We start from the raw sequence: 23,517 nt of genomic DNA, 5'->3' as shown, positions 1-23,517 counted from the left end.
GATAACTAGTCATCCGATAGAAAGATCTATCCTCCTGAAGAGAACAAAAAATAGGAAAAAGCAGAATTCATAAATGCGAAACATTGAAACATTTTGCAAAAGAATGGTCAAAGAACTTTTAAGTTAAGACGAGCATTATGAAAAAGTTATAACTGTTTTTTCAAAACCTAACGCCAAAAAATGATTGAATTTTTATTGAAACGAAATTAAAGTCCCTCATGTTGCACAAAAAAACTGTTTCTAGCAGTTACAACCAAAATACAAACGAAAAACTGACGAAAATCGGAAAAAACTACCAAAATCGGATTAGCATGTGTACAATTTTATGAAACAAAATTACGTAGAGGTAGAAAGAGGCGTTGAGTATAGGAAATATCAAAGAGAAGTTACCATATTAACTGATTTTTGACAAAAAGACAGTTAATAGATCAAAAAATGAAGAAATTAATATTAAACAAAAGCCAAAAATTAGTTAAAAAATCAAGAATTATGTGACAATTTTTAACTTGAAACGCATTTTCAGGCTCTGCAAAACACTGTGACATCAATTTCCGAGGTTGAAATTTCAATATAGTATCGAATAAAATTTATTCCTACAAGGAACCAAATTAAAAGCAAAAAATGGGGCCATTTAGACGAAAAAACGGCTAAAAACGGTTATCTATATGTGTAATTCAGTCAAAAACTACTGTTCAAAGTCAAAAAGTCATTCACTAAACGCAGCGCATGATCAAAAAACTTCTCTCGCTTAGCGAAAATCTGTTCACCAAGACAGCTTCTCTCACTTTCGCTTTTAGGTCAAAATGCCGCGTGAACAAATCTACTTCCTGTAAAAAAAACCGAGAGAAAACCAATACTCCTCTTCGAGTCGTGAAAACCAAGAGAAAACCAATACTCCTCTTCGAGTCGTAAAAAAAACCAAGAGCACCGCAATATAGCTTCGCTCAGCTTATAGCTTCGCAGCTATAAAAACAATACATCAAATTTTAAATATATTATTCTTCCTCAAACAACTCGGATTGCCTTTCAACGAACAGCAAACACAACAGTCTCCAATCTGTCTACGAGTAGAAAAAAATCAGTCATGAATAAAATTAACTTGGAAAAGAAAGAAGAGCCGTGAACAAAGTTTTAATGACAGAAACATTTGTCAAATTCTGATCTTACTCTAATATATCAACATCGATTGTTCTCTCGCACATCTCGCTGATTCTACTGCTCTTAGGCATAACCAACATGGCCAAAGCCCCACAAACACTTCGTGATTGTTTCACAAGTACAACTCATTTCCTCTTCATTCTTCACCGACTGGATTCACTTTGAGGAGTTACTATTTGCCCACTTGTTCCCCGGGTGTTAGCTGACGTGCTTCCGGTAGTCGAGCCCGTTCCCTTTCTCGAGTTGCCTCCATGAACCACAATTCGTCTCCAATTCCCACCACACTGGCACACGCTTTGCCACACTGCCTCCCACAGAGGCCACCTGAACTGCTTTTTGGCCCTCAATCCCTGTCGCATCCCACATCGCGTGCACTGTTTAAAATCAGTCACAGGTCGAACACCCATCTTCACAAAGCGAACATCGTCAAGAATCATTGATTCCGAATGACTGCTCGGGAACCCTCTGGAAGGCTTGCTGACATCATCACATGAGAAAATCATTTGCTTGCCCCCTCTATTGTACAAATAACAGACGCCTGATACAAGACACTTGGGTTCGAAACTAACCGGCCTAAACATTTTGAGAAAAGTCACAATCTCTCTGTAAACTTGTCGCCCAGCGTCGCTTGGTGGTTGATTCTCGGTTGCCGATTGTGCTAATACAACGCTCAATACTTGACAAATCAGGGTGAAAAATTTCTTCACATCTAGCGACTGAACATACTTTTCAAAAACTGGGTGATGCTTGACTCGAACCGTCGATTGATTTATCCACAAAGTTTGCAAAAACAGCAACTTTTTCAATATTTGCAAAATTTTAGCGAAATTGACCAAATAAACGTGCTTGCGCTCACAAATTAATCTGAAGACGAGAAAAACTTGATCATACACTGCTTGTATAATCGGCAATAAAAGCATAAATTCAGATTCCTTCAATTGGAAAACTTCAAACTGGGCAATATTTTGTGAATCATCGAATTGAATGTTGGAATTGTCCATCAAATTGTCCAGCTCACTCCATTTATGTTTGCCGAGAGACTTGAACATGAGATGGTAAAAAGTCTCAATTCTACTCAGTTTCAGTTCAAGGTTGAAGCCGAACGAACAAACAACTGATCCCATTGTTTCATTGAGGGGTCTTGAGGACAAGAGGGCGCAGAAAGCAAGAGCTTTTTCGTACTGACAATTGTCGCACCAATTCCTGAAAGAATGTAAATCCATTCAATGCAGTTCTTTGCAGATAATAGTGTTCATGCTTAAACACCTTTTGTTTCCCAACAGTGGCAGTGAATTTTATTTTACTAAGTCCTTTGTTTGTTAGTATTAGAGTCACTCTGCCCTGTTTAATTTAAAATGGGATTTTTGGGCTTTTAGCGTCAAAAAGGTGACGATATGTTTATAAAGACTTCAGTATATAGTCACGAGTATTAATGACTTACACGTAAAAATTAAATGGAAAAGCGGCCATTTTGAAAAATGATTTTGCGCTCTAATTTCTTTTTGTCTTTGTAGGGTGATGGGGTCTGCTGACAATAATCAAAGTCTATTCACAAATAAAAGTCTATTGACATTTATTTCTTCATCAGCACCACGCATGCCATGTCGGATATGCTGTCACAGAAATCATTGCAACTATATTACATGGCTTTTGTCCATTATCTTATTAACTGCCTCTATACTGTTAGTGCCACCAAAAATCTTTATCATAAGTTTTTAAATTAACATCTGACTGTTCTGCGATTATTTTAAACGGAACTCTTGATCGTGCACATCGTCATTCTTTCTTCCAAATTTTCACAGGATGACTGTTTTGCAAGGAAAAACTTTTATTTTCTGTCGCTTACAAAAGAGCCTAACAAGATCACCGTTTGTAAAATATAGCGTAAAAGTAGTGGAAAGGTGCTATTCCGCCACTTATTCCTATTCCTAAACGCTATTCCTAATCGGAAGATGACTAAATACCACCTTTTTCCCACTACTCTATATATCTACTACTTGCTTATACCCCCAATTTTACTCACTACTATATATTAGCTTGTTTTATCCACTACTACATATTACCTTTATATTCACTCAAAATCTATCATATCTTGTCTCACTTAGTGCAATCCACTAGTACAGAGTTAAGCTGGTAGTTGTCCATTATCAGACGGATAGTTCGGGTTCTATCAGTGAAACTGCTTCGCAGATCCCCACTGACTCCAGTGGACGTCCCCAGATACTAGTATAAAACTAGTGAGACCGTGTAAAAAGCACGTAAAACCAACTTGCGAAAAAACTTGAACAAAAAAAACTTGAACAAAAATTGAAAGAAATATTAAAATAATAAAAATTTTCATATATCCCCTAATCAATATTTAATCAACTTAAAACTAAAACTTTCTGTCTCACTTGGCGTAGTGGTTAAATCATCGAGTCTAGTTAAGTTGCTTTAGCAAACGGAAGGTTTGGGGTTCCTTCCTCACTGACTCTAGTGAACGTCCCCCGATCGGCGATGCCGCCTTTCAGGATTTGATGAAATACTATAAAACTAAGTGAGATAAAAAACGAAATTCACAGTTCTTAAAAAGGATGATCCCTGCTGTGAGACTGTATATGGGACACACTGTGATGGGTATACAGTCAAAAACACTGAGATCGGTGGAAACACGGTGATCAGTGTTTTTCAGTGTAACTTGAACAAAAAAAACCAGCTTAACTATTTTGTAAATTTTAAATTTTGATAATATTTATATAATATTAAGATCCTTGTTTTTATTTACTACTTGGTCAAGTCATAACCCAAAGTAATAGCAAAATATAATAATTTAATAAAAAGAAATAAAGCAAATTTCAAAATAAGAGCGAAATCCCTCTTTTAAGAGTGAATCACTCTTTAAGAGCGATTCACTCTTATTCGGGGTGATCCCTCAGTAGAAAGACCGCTCTTTTTCGCTCTTAAAGAGTGATTCCCTCTTTTTTTGATATTTTTTATATTTTTTTATACTTTTATTTCAAATTATCTATACTCTTCAATAAATTTATATTTGCTTTTAGTTTTTCTATATTTAACCCATTGTTAATAAGAAATGATACAAAATTATAATATTTACACGAACAACTTTCCTCAGTTTGGCTAATAACTAAAGGACTTACAGTCTTGCTTTGCCAATTAGGATTAATTGTTTTCTCACTCAAATCAGGGAACCTGCTTCGCAGATTTCTACTAAATCCTCTAATTAATTCTACATTTGTCCATCAAATTGTCCGGCTCACTCCATTTATGTTTGCCGAGAGACTTGAACATGAGATGGTAAAAAGTCTCAATTCTACTCAGTTTCAGTTTAACGTTGAAGCCGAATGAACAAACAACTGATCCCATTGTTTCATTGAGGGGTCTTGAGGACAAGAGGGCGCAGAAAGCAAGAGATTTTTCGTACTGACAATTGTCGCACCAATTCCTGAAAGAATATAAATCCATTCAATGCAGTTCTTTGCAGATAATAGTGTTCATGCTTAAACACCTTTTGTTTCCCAACAGTGGCGTGAATTTTATTTTACTAAATCCTTTGTTTGTTGGTATTAGAGTCACTCTGCCCCGTTTAATTTAAAATGGGATTTTTGGGCTTTTAGCGTCAAAAAGGTGACGATATGTTTATAACGATTTCAGTATATAGTCACGAGTATTAATGACTTACACGTACAAATTAAATGGAAAAGCGGCCATTTTGAAATGGGCGATTCACTCTTATTCGGGGTGATCCCTCAGTAGAAAGATCGCTCTTTTTCGCTCTTAAAGAGTGATTCCCTCTTTTTTTGATATTTTTTATATTTTTTTATACTTTTTTTTCAAATTATCTATACTATTCAATAAATTTATATTTGCTTTTAGTTTTTCTATGTTTAACCCATTATTAATGAGAAATGATACAAAATTATAATATTTACACGAACAACTTTCCTCAGTTTGGCTAATAACTAAAGGACTTACAGTCTTGCTTTGCCAATTAGGATTAATTGTTTTCTCACTCAAATCAGGGAACCTGCTTCGCAGATTTCTACTAAATCCTCTAATTAATTCTACATTTGTCTATCAAATTGTCCGGCTCACTCCATTTATGTTTGCCGAGAGACTTGAACATGAGATGGTAAAAAGTCTCAATTCTACTCAGTTTCAGTTTAACGTTGAAGCCGAATGAACAAACAACTGATCCCATTGTTACATTGAGGGGTCTTGAGGACAAGAGGGCGCAGAAAGCAAGAGCTTTTTCGTACTGACAATTGTCGCACCAATTCCTGAAAGAATATAAATCCATTCAATGCAGTTCTTTGCAGATAATAGTGTTCATGCTTAAACACCTTTTGTTTCCCAACAGTGGCGTGAATTTTATTTTACTAAATCCTTTGTTTGTTAGTATTAGAGTCACTCTGCCCCGTTTAATTTAAAATGGGATTTTGGGCTTTTAGCGTCAAAAAGGTGACGATATGTTTATAACGATTTCAGTATATAGTCACGAGTATTAATGACTTACACGTAAAAATTAAATGGAAAAGCGGCCATTTTGAAAATTGATTTTGCGCTCTAATTTCTTTTTGTCTTTGTAGGGTGATGGGGTCTGCTGACAATAATCAAAGTCTATTCACAAATAAAAGTCTATTGACATTCATTTCTTCATCAGCACCACACATGCCATGTCGGATATGCTGTCACAGAAATCATTGCAACTTTATTACATGGCTTTTGTCCATTATCTTATTAACTGCCTCTATACTGTTAGTGCCACCAAAAATCTTTATCGTAAGTTTTTAAATTAACATCTGACTGTTCTGCGATTATTTTAAACGGAACTCTTGATCGTGCACATCGTCATTCTTTCTTCCAAATTTTCACAGGATGACTGTTTTGCAAGGAACACCTTTTATTTTCTGTCGCTTACAAAAGAGCCTAACAAGATCACCGTTTGTAAAATATAGCGTGAAAGTAGTGGAAAGGTGCTATTCCGCCACTTCCTAATCGGAAGATGACTAAATACCACCTTTTTCCCACTACTCTATATATCTACCACTTGCTTATACCCCCAATTTTACTCACTACTATATATTAGCTTGTTTTATCCACTACTACATATTACCTTTATATTCACTCAAAATCTATCATATCTTGTCTCACTTAGTGCAATCCACTAGTACAGAGTTAAGCTGGTAATTGTCAATTATCAGACGGATAGTTCGGGTTCTATCAGTGGAACTGCTTCGCAGATCCCCACTGACTCCAGTGGACGTCCCCAGATACTAGTATAAAACTAGTGAGACCGTGTAAAAAGCACGTAAAACCAACTTGCGAAAAAACTTGAACAAAAAAAAACTTGAACAAAAATTGAAAGAAATATTAAAATAATAAAAATTTTCATATATCACCTAATCAATATTTAATCAATTTAAAACTAAAACTTTCTGTCTCACTTGGCGTAGTGGTTAAATCATCGAGTCTAGTTAGGTTGCTTTAGCAAACGGAAGGTTTGGGGTTCCTTCCTCACTGACTCTAGTGAACGTCCCCCGATCGGCGATGCCGCCTTTCAGGATTTGATGAAATACTATAAAACTAAGTGAGATAAAAAACGAAATTCACAGTTCTTAAAAAGGATGATCCCTGCTGTGAGACTGTATATGGGACACACTGTGATGGGTATACAGTCAAAAACACTGAGATCGGTGGAAACACGGTGATCAGTGTTTTTCAGTGTAACTTGAACAAAAAAAACCAGCTTAACTATTTTGTAAATTTTAAATTTTGATAATATTTATATAATATTAAGATCCTTGTTTTTATTTACTACTTGGTCAAGTCATAACCCAAAGTAATAGCAAAATATAATAATTTAATAAAAAGAAATAAAGCAAATTTCAAAATAAGAGCGAAATCCCTCTTTTAAGAGTGAATCACTCTTTAAGAGCGATTCACTCTTATTCGGGGTGATCCCTCAGTAGAAAGACCGCTCTTTTTCGCTCTTAAAGAGTGATTCCCTCTTTTTTTGATATTTTTTATATTTTTTTATACTTTTATTTCAAATTATCTATACTCTTCAATAAATTTATATTTGCTTTTAGTTTTTCTATATTTAACCCATTATTAGTAAGAAATGATACAAAAAATTATAATATTTACACGAACAACTTTCCTCAGTTTGGCTAATAACTAAGAGACTTACAGTCTTGCTTTGCCAACTAGGATTAATTGTTTTCTCACTCAAATCAGGGAATCTGCTTCGCAGATTTCTACTAAATCCTCTAGTTAATTCTACATTTGTCCATCAAATTGTCCAGCTCACTCCATTTATGTTTGCCGAGAGACTTGAACATGAGATGGTAAAAGTCTCAATTCTACTCAGTTTCAGTTCAAGGTTGAAGCCGAATGAACAAACAACTGATCCCATTGTTTCATTGAGGGGTCTTGAGGACAAGAGAGCGCAGAAAGCAAGAGCTTTTTCGTACTGACAATTGTCGCACCAATTCCTGAAAGAATATAAATCCATTCAATGCAGTTCTTTGCAGATAATAGTGTTCATGCTTAAACACCTTTTGTTTCCCAACAGTGGCAGTGAATTTTATTTTACCAAATCCTTTGTTTGTTAGTATTAGAGTCACTCTGCCCTGTTTAATTTAAAATGGGATTTTTGGGCTTTTAGCGTCAAAAAGGTGACGATATGTTTATAAAGATTTCAGTATATAGTCACGAGTATTAATGACTTACACGTAAAAATTAAATGGAAAAGCGGCCATTTTGAAAATTGATTTTGCGCTCTAATTTCTTTTTGTCTTTGTAGGGTGATGGGGTCTGCTGACAATAATCAAAGTCTATTCACAAATAAAAGTCTATTGACATTTATTTCTTCATCAGCACCACACATGCCATGTCGGATATGCTGTCACAGAAATCATTGCAACTTTATTACATAGCTTTTGTCCATTATCTTATTAACTGCCTCTATACTGTTAGTGCCACCAAAAATCTTTATCATAAGTTTTTAAATTAACATCTGACTGTTCTGCGATTATTTTTAAACGGAACTCTTGATCGTGCACATCGTCATTCTTTCTTCCAAATTTTCACAGGATGACTGTTTTGCAAGGAAAAACTTTTATTTTTGTCGCTTCCAAAAGAGCCTAACAAGATCACCGTTTGTAAAATATAATGTAAAAGTAGTGGAAAGGTGCTATTCCGCCACTTCCTAATCAGAAGATGACTAAATACCACCTTTTTCCCACTACTCTATATATCTACTACTTGCTTATACCCCCAATTTTACTCACTACTATATATTAGCTTGTTTTATCCACTACTACAGATTACCTTTATATTCACTCAAAATCTATCATATCTTGTCTCACTTAGTGCAATCCACTAGTACAGAGTTAAGCTGGTAATTGTCCATTATCAGACGGATAGTTCGGGTTCTATCAGTGAAACTGCTTCGCAGATCCCCACTGACTCCAGTGGACGTCCCCAGATACTAGTAAAAAACTAGTGAGACCGTGTAAAAAGCACGTAAAACCAACTTGCGAAAAAACTTGAACAAAAAAAACGAACAAAAATTGAAAGAAATATTAAAATAATAAAAATTTTCATATATCCACTAATCAATATTTAATCAATTTAAAACTAAAACTTTCTGTCTCACTTGGCGAAGTGGTTAAATCATCGAGTCTAGTTAAGTTGCTTTAGCAAACGGAAGGTTTGGGGTTCCTTCCTCACTGACTCTAGTGAACGTCCCCCGATCGGCGATGCCGCCTTTCAGGATTTGATGAAACACTATAAAACTAAGTGAGATAAAAAAAACGAAATTCACAGTTCTTAAAAAGGATGATCCCTGCTGTGAGACTGTATATGGGACACACTGTGATGGGTATACAGTCAAAAACACTGAGATCGGTGGAAACACGGTGATCAGTGTTTTTCAGTGTAACTTGAACAAAAAAAACCAGCTTAACTCTTTTGTAAATTTTAAATTTTGATAATATTCATATAATATTAAGATCCTTGTTTTTATTTACTACTTGGTCAAGTCATAACCCAAAGTAATAGCAAAATTTAATAATTTTTTAAAAAAAAAATAAAGCAAATTTAAAAATAAGAGCGAAATCCCTCTTTTAAGAGTGAATCACTCTTTAAGAGCGATTCACTCTTATTCGGGCTGATCCCTCAGTAGAAAGATCGCTCTTTTTTGCTCTTAAAGAGTGATTCCCTCTTTTTTTGATATTTTTTTAATTTTTTTATACTTTTAATTCAAATTATCTATACTCTTCAATAAATTTATATTTGCTTTTAGTTTTTCTATATTTAACCCATTATTAATAAGAAATGATACAAAATTATAATATTTACACGAACAACTTTCCTCAGTTTGGCTAATAACTAACGGACTTACAGTCTTGCTTTGCCAACTAGGATTAATTGTTTTCTCACTCAAATCAGGGAACCTGCTTCGCAGATTTCTACTAAATCCTCTAGTTAATTCTACATCTGGATGTTGTTTCTTTACATGAGCCCGTATCCCATCATATCTCAGAACAGAAGCACAATATGGACAATTAACTTTAGCTGAAGTACAACTTCTACATGTATACTTACTCTCATCAAAATCAGTTAGTGGTTTTACATAATTACATTTATTACAACTTCTAATTAAGACTTCTGGGCTAAGGTTAAGGTTAGGGTTAAGGTTAGGGTTGGGGTTAGGGTCTGAGTTAGAGTTAGAGTCATAGATAGAACTAGAACCAGAACTAGAGCTAGCACTAGAGCTAGAACTAGATTCATTTTTTAAAGAACAACCCCATGGAGAAAAATTATTAGCACAAATACCACTTAGTATTATATTACCAGACATACATTTATCAGTTTTATCTTTATGACATGATTCATAATGATATTTTAAGACAGCAATGTTTCCATATTTATAGTTACACTCTAAACATTTTAAAAGCATTTATAATAGGGTAAACTTAAATATTTACGTAATCATTTCGCAGATCGGTGTAACCGCTTCACGGATAGGACTTTGCCCCTGTTTCACCATCGTTGTAACCGCTTCGCAGATAATATTTAACCATGATTTCAATTAAATCTTTAGTAATATCTTTAGATGTGATACACTCTGCTAAATATTTATTTCCTAACGTATTGAGTGTATTAGTTTTACGTCTCTTATCTAAAATCAATTCAAGGTCTAAATCTTTTTTATCTCGAACAAAATTTATAATACCTTCTCTAAATTCTTCATTATTTCCATATAGTCTGGTTAAAAACTTTCCCCCCTTTCTATTCAAAATTACCATCTCTTCATTTATATATTCTTCTTGTAGTTTTAATAAGGGTGTAATAAGTTTACGTGCCTCAATAACTAAACTATTTTTTAGATCAGTGAACGAACTTTAATCATGGTTTACCAAACTGCTTCGCAGATAGGACTTTGTCCATGTTTCACTATCGGTATAATCACTTCCCATATAGGACTTTGTCCATGTTTCTCTATCGGTATAATCATTTCCCAACCTGCTTGGCATATCTTCTCCATATCCAACGTTAACCAAAGTGTCTGCTCTATTCAACATATTGCTTGCACCCATTGCCACGGCTCCAACAGTTTTTATTATTGAATCAGGATAAATATAACTAGTTATAACTAAACCCCAACTTATAATTCCACCAATATTTGATAATTGTTTAAACCTTTTGCTTTAACCATCTCTTTTGTTAAAACATCATTCTGAATTTTAATACTATTTAAAGTAAGAAGTTCATTAAAATAAAACTGATAATTATCATGATTAATGGTATTTCTATCTGTTGCATTTATCATGAGTGGTTTCATATATGCTATAAGTTTATTTATATCTTCTCTTTCTAATTCATCTTTTAAACTAAGAGCTTTTAAATCAAGGAAACCAACTCCTGAATCATATATCATTGTTCTATTACTATTAGTAATGATAAAAGTATTTTCCTTCTTATTATATTTAATTATACCATAACGAAGTTCAGCTGACATTCCATCTGTACGATTATAATGTTTACTACTTAACTCACTAATTATTTTTACTAAAGTCATGTTCACATTTATATCTCATTAAAGTTTTTAAATAGATCAGGTCCATTATAAGTTAATAAAATAAATAGTATCACAGCTCATTCTTGCTGTATTAATTATTTGAACTGGTTTATGACACATTACAATCATTTGAATATTATAATGTCTTCCTTCTGTGAAATAACAAGCTATATCCTTATTTAACCTATCACCCATATCATCAAGTACTATTACACAATTTTGAAATTTATGCATATTATTTTTTGTGATCATATTTATATCACATTTATTAAACCCAGTATAAAACTTATTAGACTCAGGATCTATCCAGTCTCTATCATCTTTACACACTATAACTATATTTTTAGCTTGGTCTTGGTTTTGGTCCCGGTTTTGGTTTGATCAATGAAACTGCTTCGCAGATCTTGGTTTTGAACTGAATATAATTTTAAGTATTGTCTAATAAAATATGTTTTCCCTGTGCCAGTTCCACCATAAACAGTATGTAATGGTGACTTTTGATATTAAAATCTAACTAGACTCCCATTCATAAATCCACCAAAACAAAGCTTTCTTCTAGTTTTGTATATTTACTTGGTATTGAATCATATATTATATATCAAATTCCAATTAGGAAAATAAAAATTATAACTACATTACCCGTCTCCATTTTTATATATAAAATAGAGACTTGATTTAGAATTAGACCTAGACTTATTAAATTTATATATAAAATTGCTTATCCTAACTTTTGAGGAATTCACTAATAAATTTAATATTGATAATAGTGATATGAGCGATATCAGAATAAAAGATATAGGAAAAGATATAAGTCTAACACCAATTGAAATAGTGATGAGAGATCAAAGTCCTAAAACAATCAGGGAACCTGCTTGGGGAACCAAGGGCAAAGCCCCTTCGCAGATCTATGAACCTAACTTCAACATTATTGTGAATCTACATCCAACTGATGGTACACATTGGGTTTTAGTTATAAAAAGAGAAGGTGGTCCTGTGTATTACTTAGATAGTTTTGGTGTAGAAACCCCACCATTATTCCTAGAAGAATATGTTGATCTAGGCTCTAATGAAAGAATACAACAATATGATGAATCTTATTGTGGGGCTTATTGTTTATATATGATCTATCTTATTGATAGAGGATTTAGAATTAAAAGTGCTTTGAATATTCTAGTTAATCAATGTAAATATCCAGGAATATATAATGAGTATTTTTGCTTAAGTTGTAATGTTAATGTTTATGTTAATGTTAATGATGTTATTGATAATGTTAATGAAAATGTCATTGATAATGATAATGATAAAGATATTGTTAATGATAATGATAATGCTAATGATAATGTTAATGATAATGATAATGTTAATGATCTACTAAGTAGCTTTGCTAATAATATTAATGATAATGATAATGTTAAGGATAAAGATAATGATAATGTTAATGATAATCAGGGAACCTGCTTCGCAGATGATAATGTTAATGATAGTGATAATGATAATGTTAATGATAATGATGATTTTATGTATCTATTGGATGAAAAACATGGTGAAACGTGGCAAGCCAAGCCCCATCAAAAGGGTAAACCCAACAATAAAGAATGTCCTACTAATACTATCTCTATAAACATAAATGATGATCTACAACCATGGCTAAATGATGATGATATAATTACTGAAGCTGAATTCCCAGATAACTTTAGATGTATAATATTTGGTCCTAGTGAATGTGGTAAGACAATCTTATTAAAAAAACTAATTCTGGCTAGTATATATTTTGATAAGTTATACATCATTGGACCTACTGGTGATCAATATGAAGGTGTAGAGAGTTATATAATCGACGAAGTCGCAACTCTGTTGACCCAAAAGCAGATATTGAGTTCATTAAAAACATAAAAGATTTACCCTCTCCTGATAAACTACCAAAAGACTTAAAGAAACTAATGATATTTGATGATGTTAGAACCAAAGAACCAGTTATTAATGAATTCTTTTGTAGGGGTAGACATAATTGTAATATGATTTATCTTAATCAAAACCTGTTCTCTCTGGATAGGCAGAGTGTTAGAGAGAACTGTAATCTATTTATTTTATTTGAACAGAGAGGTAAAGTCCTAGCATCGACATATCAAGATTTCTTTAATAATGTTGAAATTAGTTATAATGATTTTGCTAATATATGTAATAAGGTATGGAAAGAGCCTTATAATTATATTGTCATTGATATAACTAAAAATAAAAATATCAATGGTAAACTAAGAATTAATTGGGATCGGAGAGTTTTATAATTAAGTATAGGTAAAAGTATGAGTATCAGGGAACCTGCTTCGCAAATAAGTCTACGTAAAGTGTAAGTGTAAGTCTGAGTCTATGGTTATCAGGAACTGCTTCTGACCATGACTAAGTCTATATCTATGACTAACTATAAGTCTAAATCAAAAGTAAAGTAAAACTTAATACATCACCATTAAAGTCTATAGGTCTTCCATGCTCATCTTTAATATGAAATTCTATATATTCTATTCTATTTTTAGTTACATTTTGATACAAGATATTAGTTGGTATAATATTTATCAAGTAACCTGGTGGTTCTGTTAGAGTAAAAGTATATAGTATTTCTGTGTTATTCCCATTATCTTTAACCCCAGATATCACATTACAATGAATGTTAATAGTACTAAAACCCATAATATCAACAATTTTCTGAGATGTATATTTACCTTTTTTAAAAACTATTTTTCTAAATCCTAGTAATGGGGCTATTGAATTTTCTATGTCAAAGTTAATTGCACCTTGTTTTATTTCCATTAAACTTTTCATTGTATTCTTATCAGGTTCTATTATAACATTATCATTAGTTTCTTCTTTTATTAATTCTGCTATTTCGATTAATTCATATGCACCTGGTATTACAGCTAAAATACGGGTATCTGACCATGTTGGGGAACCAGGGCCGTAGGCCCCTTCACCTTGGGTATCATATAAGAATTGATTGTTCCTTCTATTCACATTAAAATTATAAACAGATAATCTAATTAAACCTAACTTTGTTGTATTAGTATAGGTTCACTAAAGTTAAACTTTTCTGTTGGTTTTATCATTCTAAAGTTAAGTGTATGCTCTTCTTTAGTTTTAGTTAAAGCTTCATATATTTTTTGTAGTTCCCATAAGATTAATAAACTGTCTGTCATTTTTTGACTTATAAAAATGGACTTTAATTTGGATACAACTTATGGTTATAATAATGATATACACAAAATTAAGATTATAAAATATAAACCAAATAATCTGGCAACAATGAATACTATCAATACTAACATTAATATCATTCTCAATAGAGAAGAGAATCACTTAAATTTGCGTGATTCATATCTAGAGATAGAGTTTGTTGAATCAGATGAAGCTGGTGTATTTGCTAATGATGCTAATATCAGATTAGTTAATTATGGTATGATGGCATTGTCTAGTTCAATTAAGCTTGAAATTAGTGGTGGTAGGACTATTGAATATATAGATCATTGCCATACTAATCTATTGATGTTTAAGTTATTAACTAGTACTGTTGATTAATACGAGAATGGTTTTGTTAGAAATCAGGGTAATAGAGATAGTCAACTTAAAGGTGACCATATTGCTGCACAACGAGGTCATATGTATATGATGATTAAGATGAGTGACCTATTTGGTTTCGTAAATGATTTAGAAAAGATTATATATGGTTTAGGATTTAAACTAATATTAAAAAGAAATAATAATGATAGAGCTCTATTTAGAGTTAATGCTAATCCTGGTGCAGTTGCTAATGATGGTAATATAGATATTAGAGATATATCACGGTGTGTGCCCAGTATTGATCCTAGTAATGACAATAGCATTATTGTGCAAAAGGGTTTAAGTAAAAAGAATAATGTAGACTTTAGCTATTATGAAAGAAAGACATTTTATAAGAATGTACCCAATAATACTAACTTCTTGTTTGATCTAGGTATGGAAAGTGGGATGGAAAGACCACAATATATAATAGTTGGTTTGGAAAATAATAACGTTAATGAACAAACTCATGATGCAAGTACATTTGATATAATGAATGTAACTGAATGTTATTGTAAGATTGGTAGTGAGTTTTATCCCGAGGATAGAATGAATATTAATTATGGTACCAATAATTATAATTAGGCTTTTGAAGAGATTGTTAGCTTTAAAAAAGATTATAATGGGCAACCACATAAAAACCATATATAAATCATAGAACATTCAAAAGTAATTATAGAATATATGTATTCGATACTGGATATCAAAGTGATCATAGAGGCCCACAAGTTAATTTTAAATTTAGTGCTGCAGTTGCTGATGTTATACGTCATGCATTAGTATTAACTAGAAAGATTATTAGTGTTAATAGTGATGGTAATAAGATGGCTGATACAATCTCGTAGAGATTAATAACCGAAGGTCTATTATATCATAGACATGGTCTTAGTTATAAATAAGTCATAGTTATAATAAATGATATATTTATTGACTTAACCAATGACTAAACAATGACTAAATCAATGATAATCAAACTATTTCCTACTAGTCTTAACAAAACCTTTCGCATAAATAGTATCCAGTTTCTTTTTATTATCTAGAGTCAATCCCTTAGCTTCAAGTTCAATTTTAGGCTTCGAGCTTTGCTCGCGGGTGGAACCCGTAGGCTTAATAACAACAAGGGATTATACTTTTTAACTTCCATTATTTTTTATATATAGAAATGAGTCTTTTAAATAAGTTCAAAACTAATTCGTATTGTGTTGGTGGTAGACATTATAGTGGTACTAATAATATAAGTGGAGCTATCACTTTAAAAGGTACTAAAATCTTAAGAGGATCCTGCACTAAATGTAGAAGGAATAAATCAATGAGTATCTGATGCAACAATAGAAGCTGAGGGATTGAAAGATTTCTTCAAAAGTGTTGGTAGAGCTACGGTTAACTTTGGGAAGAAAGTTGCTAATAATCCAGTAAGAGCATTAGAAATAGCAAGTAAAATAGGAAGTGCAGCTGCAAGTAGAAACCCTAAAGCAGCTCTAGCGGCTACACCTAATTTAATTAAATTTGCAACTACTGGTGAAGGTATAAAGGTAGTACAAAAAGGAAGAGGGTTATAATTAGGTACTAAGAAGAGATAATTATTTGATTATGGTCATGATTAAATTTATGATTATGTTTATATTTATGTTTCTGATTATATTATATTTATGATTATGATTATATTTATATTATGTTTATGATTATCGATAAATATTAATACTAATATTATCATTACTAAATACATTATTATAACTAAACACTAACAACTTTAGTTTAAAAAAACACTCAGCTTGTTTTTCTTGTTCTTCTTATAATCCTCATATACCTTAACTAATTATGATTATATGATTATTATACATTATTATAACTAAACACTAACAACTTTAGTTTAAAAAAAACACTCAGCCTGTTTTTCTTGTTCTTCTTATAATCCTCGTATACCTTAACTAATTCATTATACTCATCATTAACTATTTTATTATCATTCATTGATTTAGTATATAGTCTATTAAACTTGTCGCTAAACTGTTTACTTAAAATATACATTTGTGAATACTTCATAATTTTATTTCTTATTTTAGTATTAATTGCTTTTGATAATGAACCAAAGACAGTTGCCGTAGCAAAAGCTGTTGGTATAGAATAAGGTAATCCAATACCTGTTAATGAAACTGATGTTGTTGTTGTTGCAGTTGTTGCTATAGATGATAATACTATTTCTGTTATCTCAGCTACGTTAATATAATTTTTATATCTACTTAACTTCTTATTATAGTTATTAGTTTCAGTTTCATAATAATTTATAATATCTTTTATAATGTTAATATTATTATTAAATTTATTATTGGCTTGAATCTTTTCATTTATCAGTCTTTCTGATACTGATGACAAATCTGGGTAAAGTAATCTCTCACTAGGAGCTGTTGGGTTAGCCATAGTTTCGGTTATGTTAATTAGTAAAAATTCTTTATTTCTTTCGTTATATCTTCTTGTTTAAAACTATAATGCTTCTCTAGTCTTTCTTGTTCTTTATTATCAACAAACGTACTTCGTAAAAGTATAGCAATTATATATTGTACTACTCTCTTTTTATTCTTTAAAAGGGCTTCATCTATAAAAGAATAAGTCTTTTTACTAACTTCTTTAAATTCTTTTAGCCCAGTAGTAAACATTTCATATAATTGTATGTTAGTGATATTCTGATTAAACACATTATTATCAAATTCTTGTTTTAATTGATTATATTTAGAGATAGTATCAGCAGCAACTTTATTACAAAACTTGTGACGTCATTTGCTGATTCAATAAACTCATTAATTAGTTCCTCATTAACTTGTGCTTCATTTAGTTGTAATGTTTTAGTTGTAACTTTATCAAAGTCACCCTTTCTTAATTCAGTTATGTTTCTACTTAAAATGTCTATTTTATTAGAAGAGGATAATAAGTTATTGTCACAATACTCTTTATTAACAACATATTTTTCATCTATCGGAGGATGTACATTTGTAATTTTATAGGTATCCTTCATATCAATATTATCATTATCTTCTAGGAATAACCCACGAGCCTTACTTAGTGTTAAGTTGTTTGTTGATGTTGATCCGAGAAGCGGGTTCCCCGATTGGTGTTTAGCCTGATTGAATCTGTTTCTTGTCATCTTTGTATTTGTTTACAGAAATTACAGAATTATACCTAATGATTCTAAAACTTTATTATTAGATTCAAAGTCAAACTCGGATTTTAATAATTCCTGTTTGTAATATTTACATTCTATGATCTCTCCATTCATATCTTCTATCTTATAAGTTGGTGGTTGTGTTTTTAAAATCTCATTAACTTTAAACAACTCTCTATTCCAATTAAAAGTGTAACCTTTAGAGAAGATATTACGCTTATCTGCATTTCTAACATAATCACCAACTTTAAGTTTAGGTTTAATATTCCTATAAATAAATGAGTATTTAACCTTATCGGGATTAAAAGAAGCATCAACAAGTGTCATATTAATTGTTGAATGAATGTTATTGTTATATGTTACAGCAGCATCATTTAATATATTTACCCAATTACCATCACCATTGATGAACATAGGTTTATTTATTATGTGTAATAATGTTCTATTGAATCTCTCTATAAACACAGCCTTTAAATCACTATAGGTAGAATATAGTTTTATTTCTTATTCTTTAAGTAAAGATTTAATGTTTTATTGTAAAACTCACTACCTCTATCTACCCATAACTTTTCTGGTTTTTTACTTTTACCTAATACTATTTTAAAACCATTAGTTATAGATAAACCAGATTTATTCTTCAATGGAATAGCCCATGCATATTTTGTGAATATATCTATAACAGTTAATATAAACTTATAATTATTATTGTGTTTACTTAGAGATGACTTATCAATTAAATCAGCTGACCATGTTTCATCTTTATATAATGGTATTATTCTTTCTCTTCTAAACTTTGTTATTTGAGGACTGAACACTTCTTTAGCTAGTATTTGTTGTTTAGTTTTAATTGTGTCTTGTTTACTTGTGGATATAGTCATCTGCGATGCGGGTTCCCTGATCTGTGATACAGCTTCCTTGATAGCTTTGTTCATTTTTGTTTATTTACCATAGTTAAAAACAAAAATTATCTAGTTGCTCTTGATTAATAGTATCCATAGACAATAGTTGTTTAGATATATCTAGCATTTCATCATATAATCCATCATGACCCGTTTTGTTTCTAGTATTAATAATTCTAGTCTTTCTACTAAACCATTGACGAAGTCACAGCTACGCTGATTTAAATGGCATCTTCGTTGATTATTTGGGTTAGGGTTGCTATTTAAACCCCTGCCAAATACATCATCTTTTACCCCCATTATATGTTTTATTGTTCTATATCTAGTGCTTTTCTTATCCCCTTTTCCTAAATCATATCTCATATCCTTTAAAAACCTTTTAATTTTGTTTTCATCTTCCTCGATTTCACCATGTTATATATTAGGGTTAGTAAGAAAGTTTATAAACTCATCTGACAATTCATATATATTATCCTTAACTATAAATGAATTTTCTTGGTAAATTAGTTTAACACCGTTCATTTCAAATTCACCAATATCTAAATTTACGAACTTTAACTTTAATTGGGGATTAGACTGAACTGACATTAAATTAATAATTTGAGCCGTGTCTTTATCTACTAACATTCCTGGTTTATCTCGACCTTTCTCCACAGCTTTGTCGTTGGACTTCATTAATGCTTCACCATTGGACCTCATTAATGCTTCATTAAACTGGGAGCCAGCTTGCTGGATCATCTTAGTTTGTTTATCTAACTCTTGATTTTGCCAATCTATTGCTCTTAATGTTTGTTCACTTAATGCTAGATTGTGTTCACTGTTCACATTTAAAGTTTTAGTTAAAGGATCAAATAACTCTTCTATTTCAAGATAATATTCTTGTTGTTTTAATTTATCTTCAAATCTTTTCCTTCTCCTTTGTTTTTCTAGATTGTTTAATTCTATGAGTGTTTCTAGTTTAGTCATTTTTATAAAAAATAATTATCCCAATTCCTTATAAAACCTAATAGCGGCTTCAATAAACTTTCTATCATCACTAATTGTTATTTCTTTAATATTGTTTATCAGTGCTGGGTTTGCCATGGGCGAAGTCTGTTGGCTGATTTTAATTACTAGATCTCTTTTGAATAGATACATGTTCTCATCTAGGGGATAACTTTTTATATTATTTACATAAAATCTTTTATCATCAAAATTACTTAAACTTCTTTTACTTATCTTAATTGTGGCCATACAACTTCCTACTTTTTGAATCCTGCTTTCCTCTACTATCCTTTCCTTATTATCTATTAGAGCACTATAATATTCTTCGTGCTTTCCATTACTTTCTTTCTTTTTTCCTTTCTCTTTTGCCCCATAGTTCTTTATACTATATGTTTTGGGCTTTAATACCACGAATTCTTCTTTAACCTTACTACCTAATTCGTGTTTAAATTTTCCCGGTATCTTATTATTAGTTTTTATTGGTTTATCTAGAATACTCAGATCCATGTGCTCATTGTCGACATTGCCCTCGCTAAAACTTAACACGAAGCTATCCGTGTCCATGTAGTGTAACATTAAATCTTTAAGCGAGGGATTTAATACATTATAATAGAATTTATACACATGAAGCTCACTGAGCTCTAGTACTGTAGATCCTAAATAAATCGGCTTATCATATTGTATTGCCTTTTTATATAATTCTATTAGAGTATAGTTTTCATATCTAATTACATCTTTACATGTTGGTTTACTAACAGCTTTAAGTATTTCATAATCATTGGTTAGAATCTTAGCTTCTAGATACTTTAATGGATTCTCACAACTTTTACCAAACAATGAATTATTCATTAACTTAAATATATCTTTCTCAGGTTCAGTTTTAGCTTCAGCTCTCATTTTAGTATTAAGTTCAATGTAGTCTCTAATTATATAATCTTGTTTAAAATTAATTATTCTATGGGCTTCAGTAACCTTTATACCCATCATAACAACAAACTTTAACATCCAATAGTGTATTGGGTATTCATATTTATTATGCTGATCTAATATTAGTTTCTTGCTTTTGATGAAGTTGGGGGTCTTTGTTTGTATCCCAGTTCATTATTCTCTACTTCTCTTCCATGGGGTAGTAGTTGGAAGTTGCTAGTTCTCTCTTTGCATTTATTAGTATATTCTAAATCACAGATAAGCCAATAGCCATAATCACTATCATCTGAAGTATTTAATACTTCATCTAGAGTTGTTTTGGAGTACAAAATCTTTATAAGGTAGCTTTTGCATTAGTGCATAACCGTATAAGTTATTGGCATCGATGTATCAGATGGACCTTCGGTCATGCTTCGCCATGGATCTTTGACTCTGACTCTAACTCTGACTTTTAATATATCTGTTACCCATAACACCACATATGCCACCTCTCATTGCACTAATGAAGTCTTTGTGTTTGCTCATCTTGTATTGTGTCTAATTCAACTTTGCTTAGTTTTAGGAAACATTAGAAGCTGTAGCTTGGTAGACTAAAATAATGTAGAGGATTGAGTTTATATGTATTCATGTTTAACTTAACAAATAGATTGAAGCAATGTCCTAATATGAATATATCATTTTCCATATATTCTAATGTTAATTTTTTACCTGTTTTATTTCTATTAGAATTATTAAAATCATCCACTTCATCTTGAGTTGGTACCTTAGTCGTTAGTGCTGATCTAAAGTCTTGAATTGATAGATTACCTAGTTCATTATTATAGCTATTCTCATCCTTAAAGTATTCATAAGGATAAAATGTTTTATTTTTTATGTTGTAAACCTTTGCTATTTTATCAAGAGACATTGTCAAGAAACTGTAACTATCTATAAACTTTAATATACCCACTCTAAACATTCTAGCTTTACCATTAGTACTAGGTAAGATATCAATTCTTCTCCTGCTATTATTCTGTTTAAATTTCTCATTAAATAATAGATTGAAGTCATAGCCTTTACCATTATGAAATATTTCTGGAATGAAGTTTTGATGTTTATAGTTTAAGTTACAAATATTACATTCTGGACCTCTATATCTACCTGTTTGGTGACAGTGATCTCTAACTTTATTAACACAGTTTTTATTACAAATGTGGCATATATCATTAGCCTCATGATACAATTTATCTTCTGTAATTATCATTGCTTTGTTTATCTTAAAACTATGTTAGGTTTCTATTTCTAATAAATCTCTAACATAATCTTTGATGCAGTCTAGACCAAAGTATGATCTGCAAAGCAGGTTCCCTGATCTGTTATATACTTCATCTTTGCTAAGCACTTCATCTTTGCTATGCCAACTATAGCCAATAGCAATAGGTACATTTTCAGATATCTTATATGTATTGCTACCAATCTTTTCATCTGTTCCTTTCATGTAACATTCAATATCACTAAATATAACATTGTTCACTTCTTGTTGTCTATGTTGATTCTTGAATTTAGTTTGTTTTAACTTAGGGCAAACAATCTTTGGTTTGATTTGGACACAGCATTCATGGGTTTCATATTTATGTTGAGAACAAAACCAATAGGTACAATTATGACAAAACCAGTACTTGGTATGTTTGGTGTTAGGTCTTTCTAGTAATACTACATTTTTAATTAGGGCACAGTGGTCATTCCATGCTAGTATTCTTACATTATGTCTACCTTTTACAAAGTTAGAACATTTCTCTAAGCGTTCTACTTTGGCTATGTTACTATCTTGAGCAGGCCTGTGATGAAGCACGACCGTAGGTCTGTAAAACCAAATACTGATATTATAATTATTTTTGATTTTTGTTATATAATCATATGCAGTTTCCTTATATTCCCAGTCATCGACTAGATTATTATTATACTTATTTTCTCTAGTTGCATGTTCCGTTACAGGATGCAATGCAGCTGTAATACATAATCGTAGACAGTTAAATTTATTACTTCTAATATTTAAAATCGGTTTTGTTTTATCTCTTAGACCTGGTGGCAAATCAGTATAAGATCCTAATGATGGTTTAGTCCTTTCTATATTTATTTGCATGTCTGTTATTCCAATAAACTCATAATCGTAGCCCTAACCCTCATACGTTTCTCTAACATGATCAAGCCATTGGTTTAGATTCAGTCGATGATCTTTATCCATATATTCATCGGTTCTAAAGTTTATATTAGCAGTCTTTTCTTCTTCTGAGTGTCTCTTCTTATATAAGCAATTGGCGGTAACTTTATATGATTTAAAAGGTTTAAATTCGTCTAATATGTAATCTACTGGTTCATTTACATCCTTGATAAAACTACCACTAGATTTAGTAAAATATAACTGCCTTTGATCATCTTAGTTTGTTTATCTAACTCTTGATTTTGCCAATCTATTGCTCTTAATGTTTGTTCACTTAATGCTAGATTGTGTTCACTGTTCACATTTAAAGTTTTAGTTAAAGGATCAAATAACTCTTCTATTTTAAGATAATATTCTTGTTGTTTTAATTTATCTTCAAATCTTTTCCTTCTCCTTTGTTTTTCTAGATTGTTTAATTCTATGTGTTTCTAGTTTAGTCATTTTATAAAAATAATTATCACAATTCCTTATATAACCTAATAGCGGCTTCAATAAACTTTCTATCATCATTAATTGT

At 31.4% G+C, this 23,517-nt stretch overlaps 1 protein-coding gene across 1 annotated transcript in view; it reads right to left on the bottom strand.

Annotated features, from left to right (window-relative positions):
- Nucleotides 1–1,082: 1,082 nt before the first annotated feature.
- The window catches only part of LOC142355520 (uncharacterized), a 44,706-nt gene continuing 22,271 nt past the window's right edge, over nt 1,083–23,517 (bottom strand). Inside the window, exon 6 of the mRNA XM_075407655.1 lies at nt 1,083–2,361. Within this exon, the coding sequence (XP_075263770.1) occupies nt 1,302–2,361 (1,060 nt within the window). The 3' untranslated portion in view covers nt 1,083–1,301. The remainder of the gene's footprint in view (nt 2,362–23,517) is intronic.

The sequence above is a fragment of the Convolutriloba macropyga genome, chromosome 2 (genome assembly GCF_964194025.1).
Source record: "Convolutriloba macropyga chromosome 2, txConMacr16.3, whole genome shotgun sequence".
In the NCBI taxonomy this organism is placed as follows: Eukaryota; Metazoa; Xenacoelomorpha; order Acoela; family Convolutidae; genus Convolutriloba; species Convolutriloba macropyga.
This window is presented reverse-complemented; position numbering and strand designations above follow the sequence as displayed.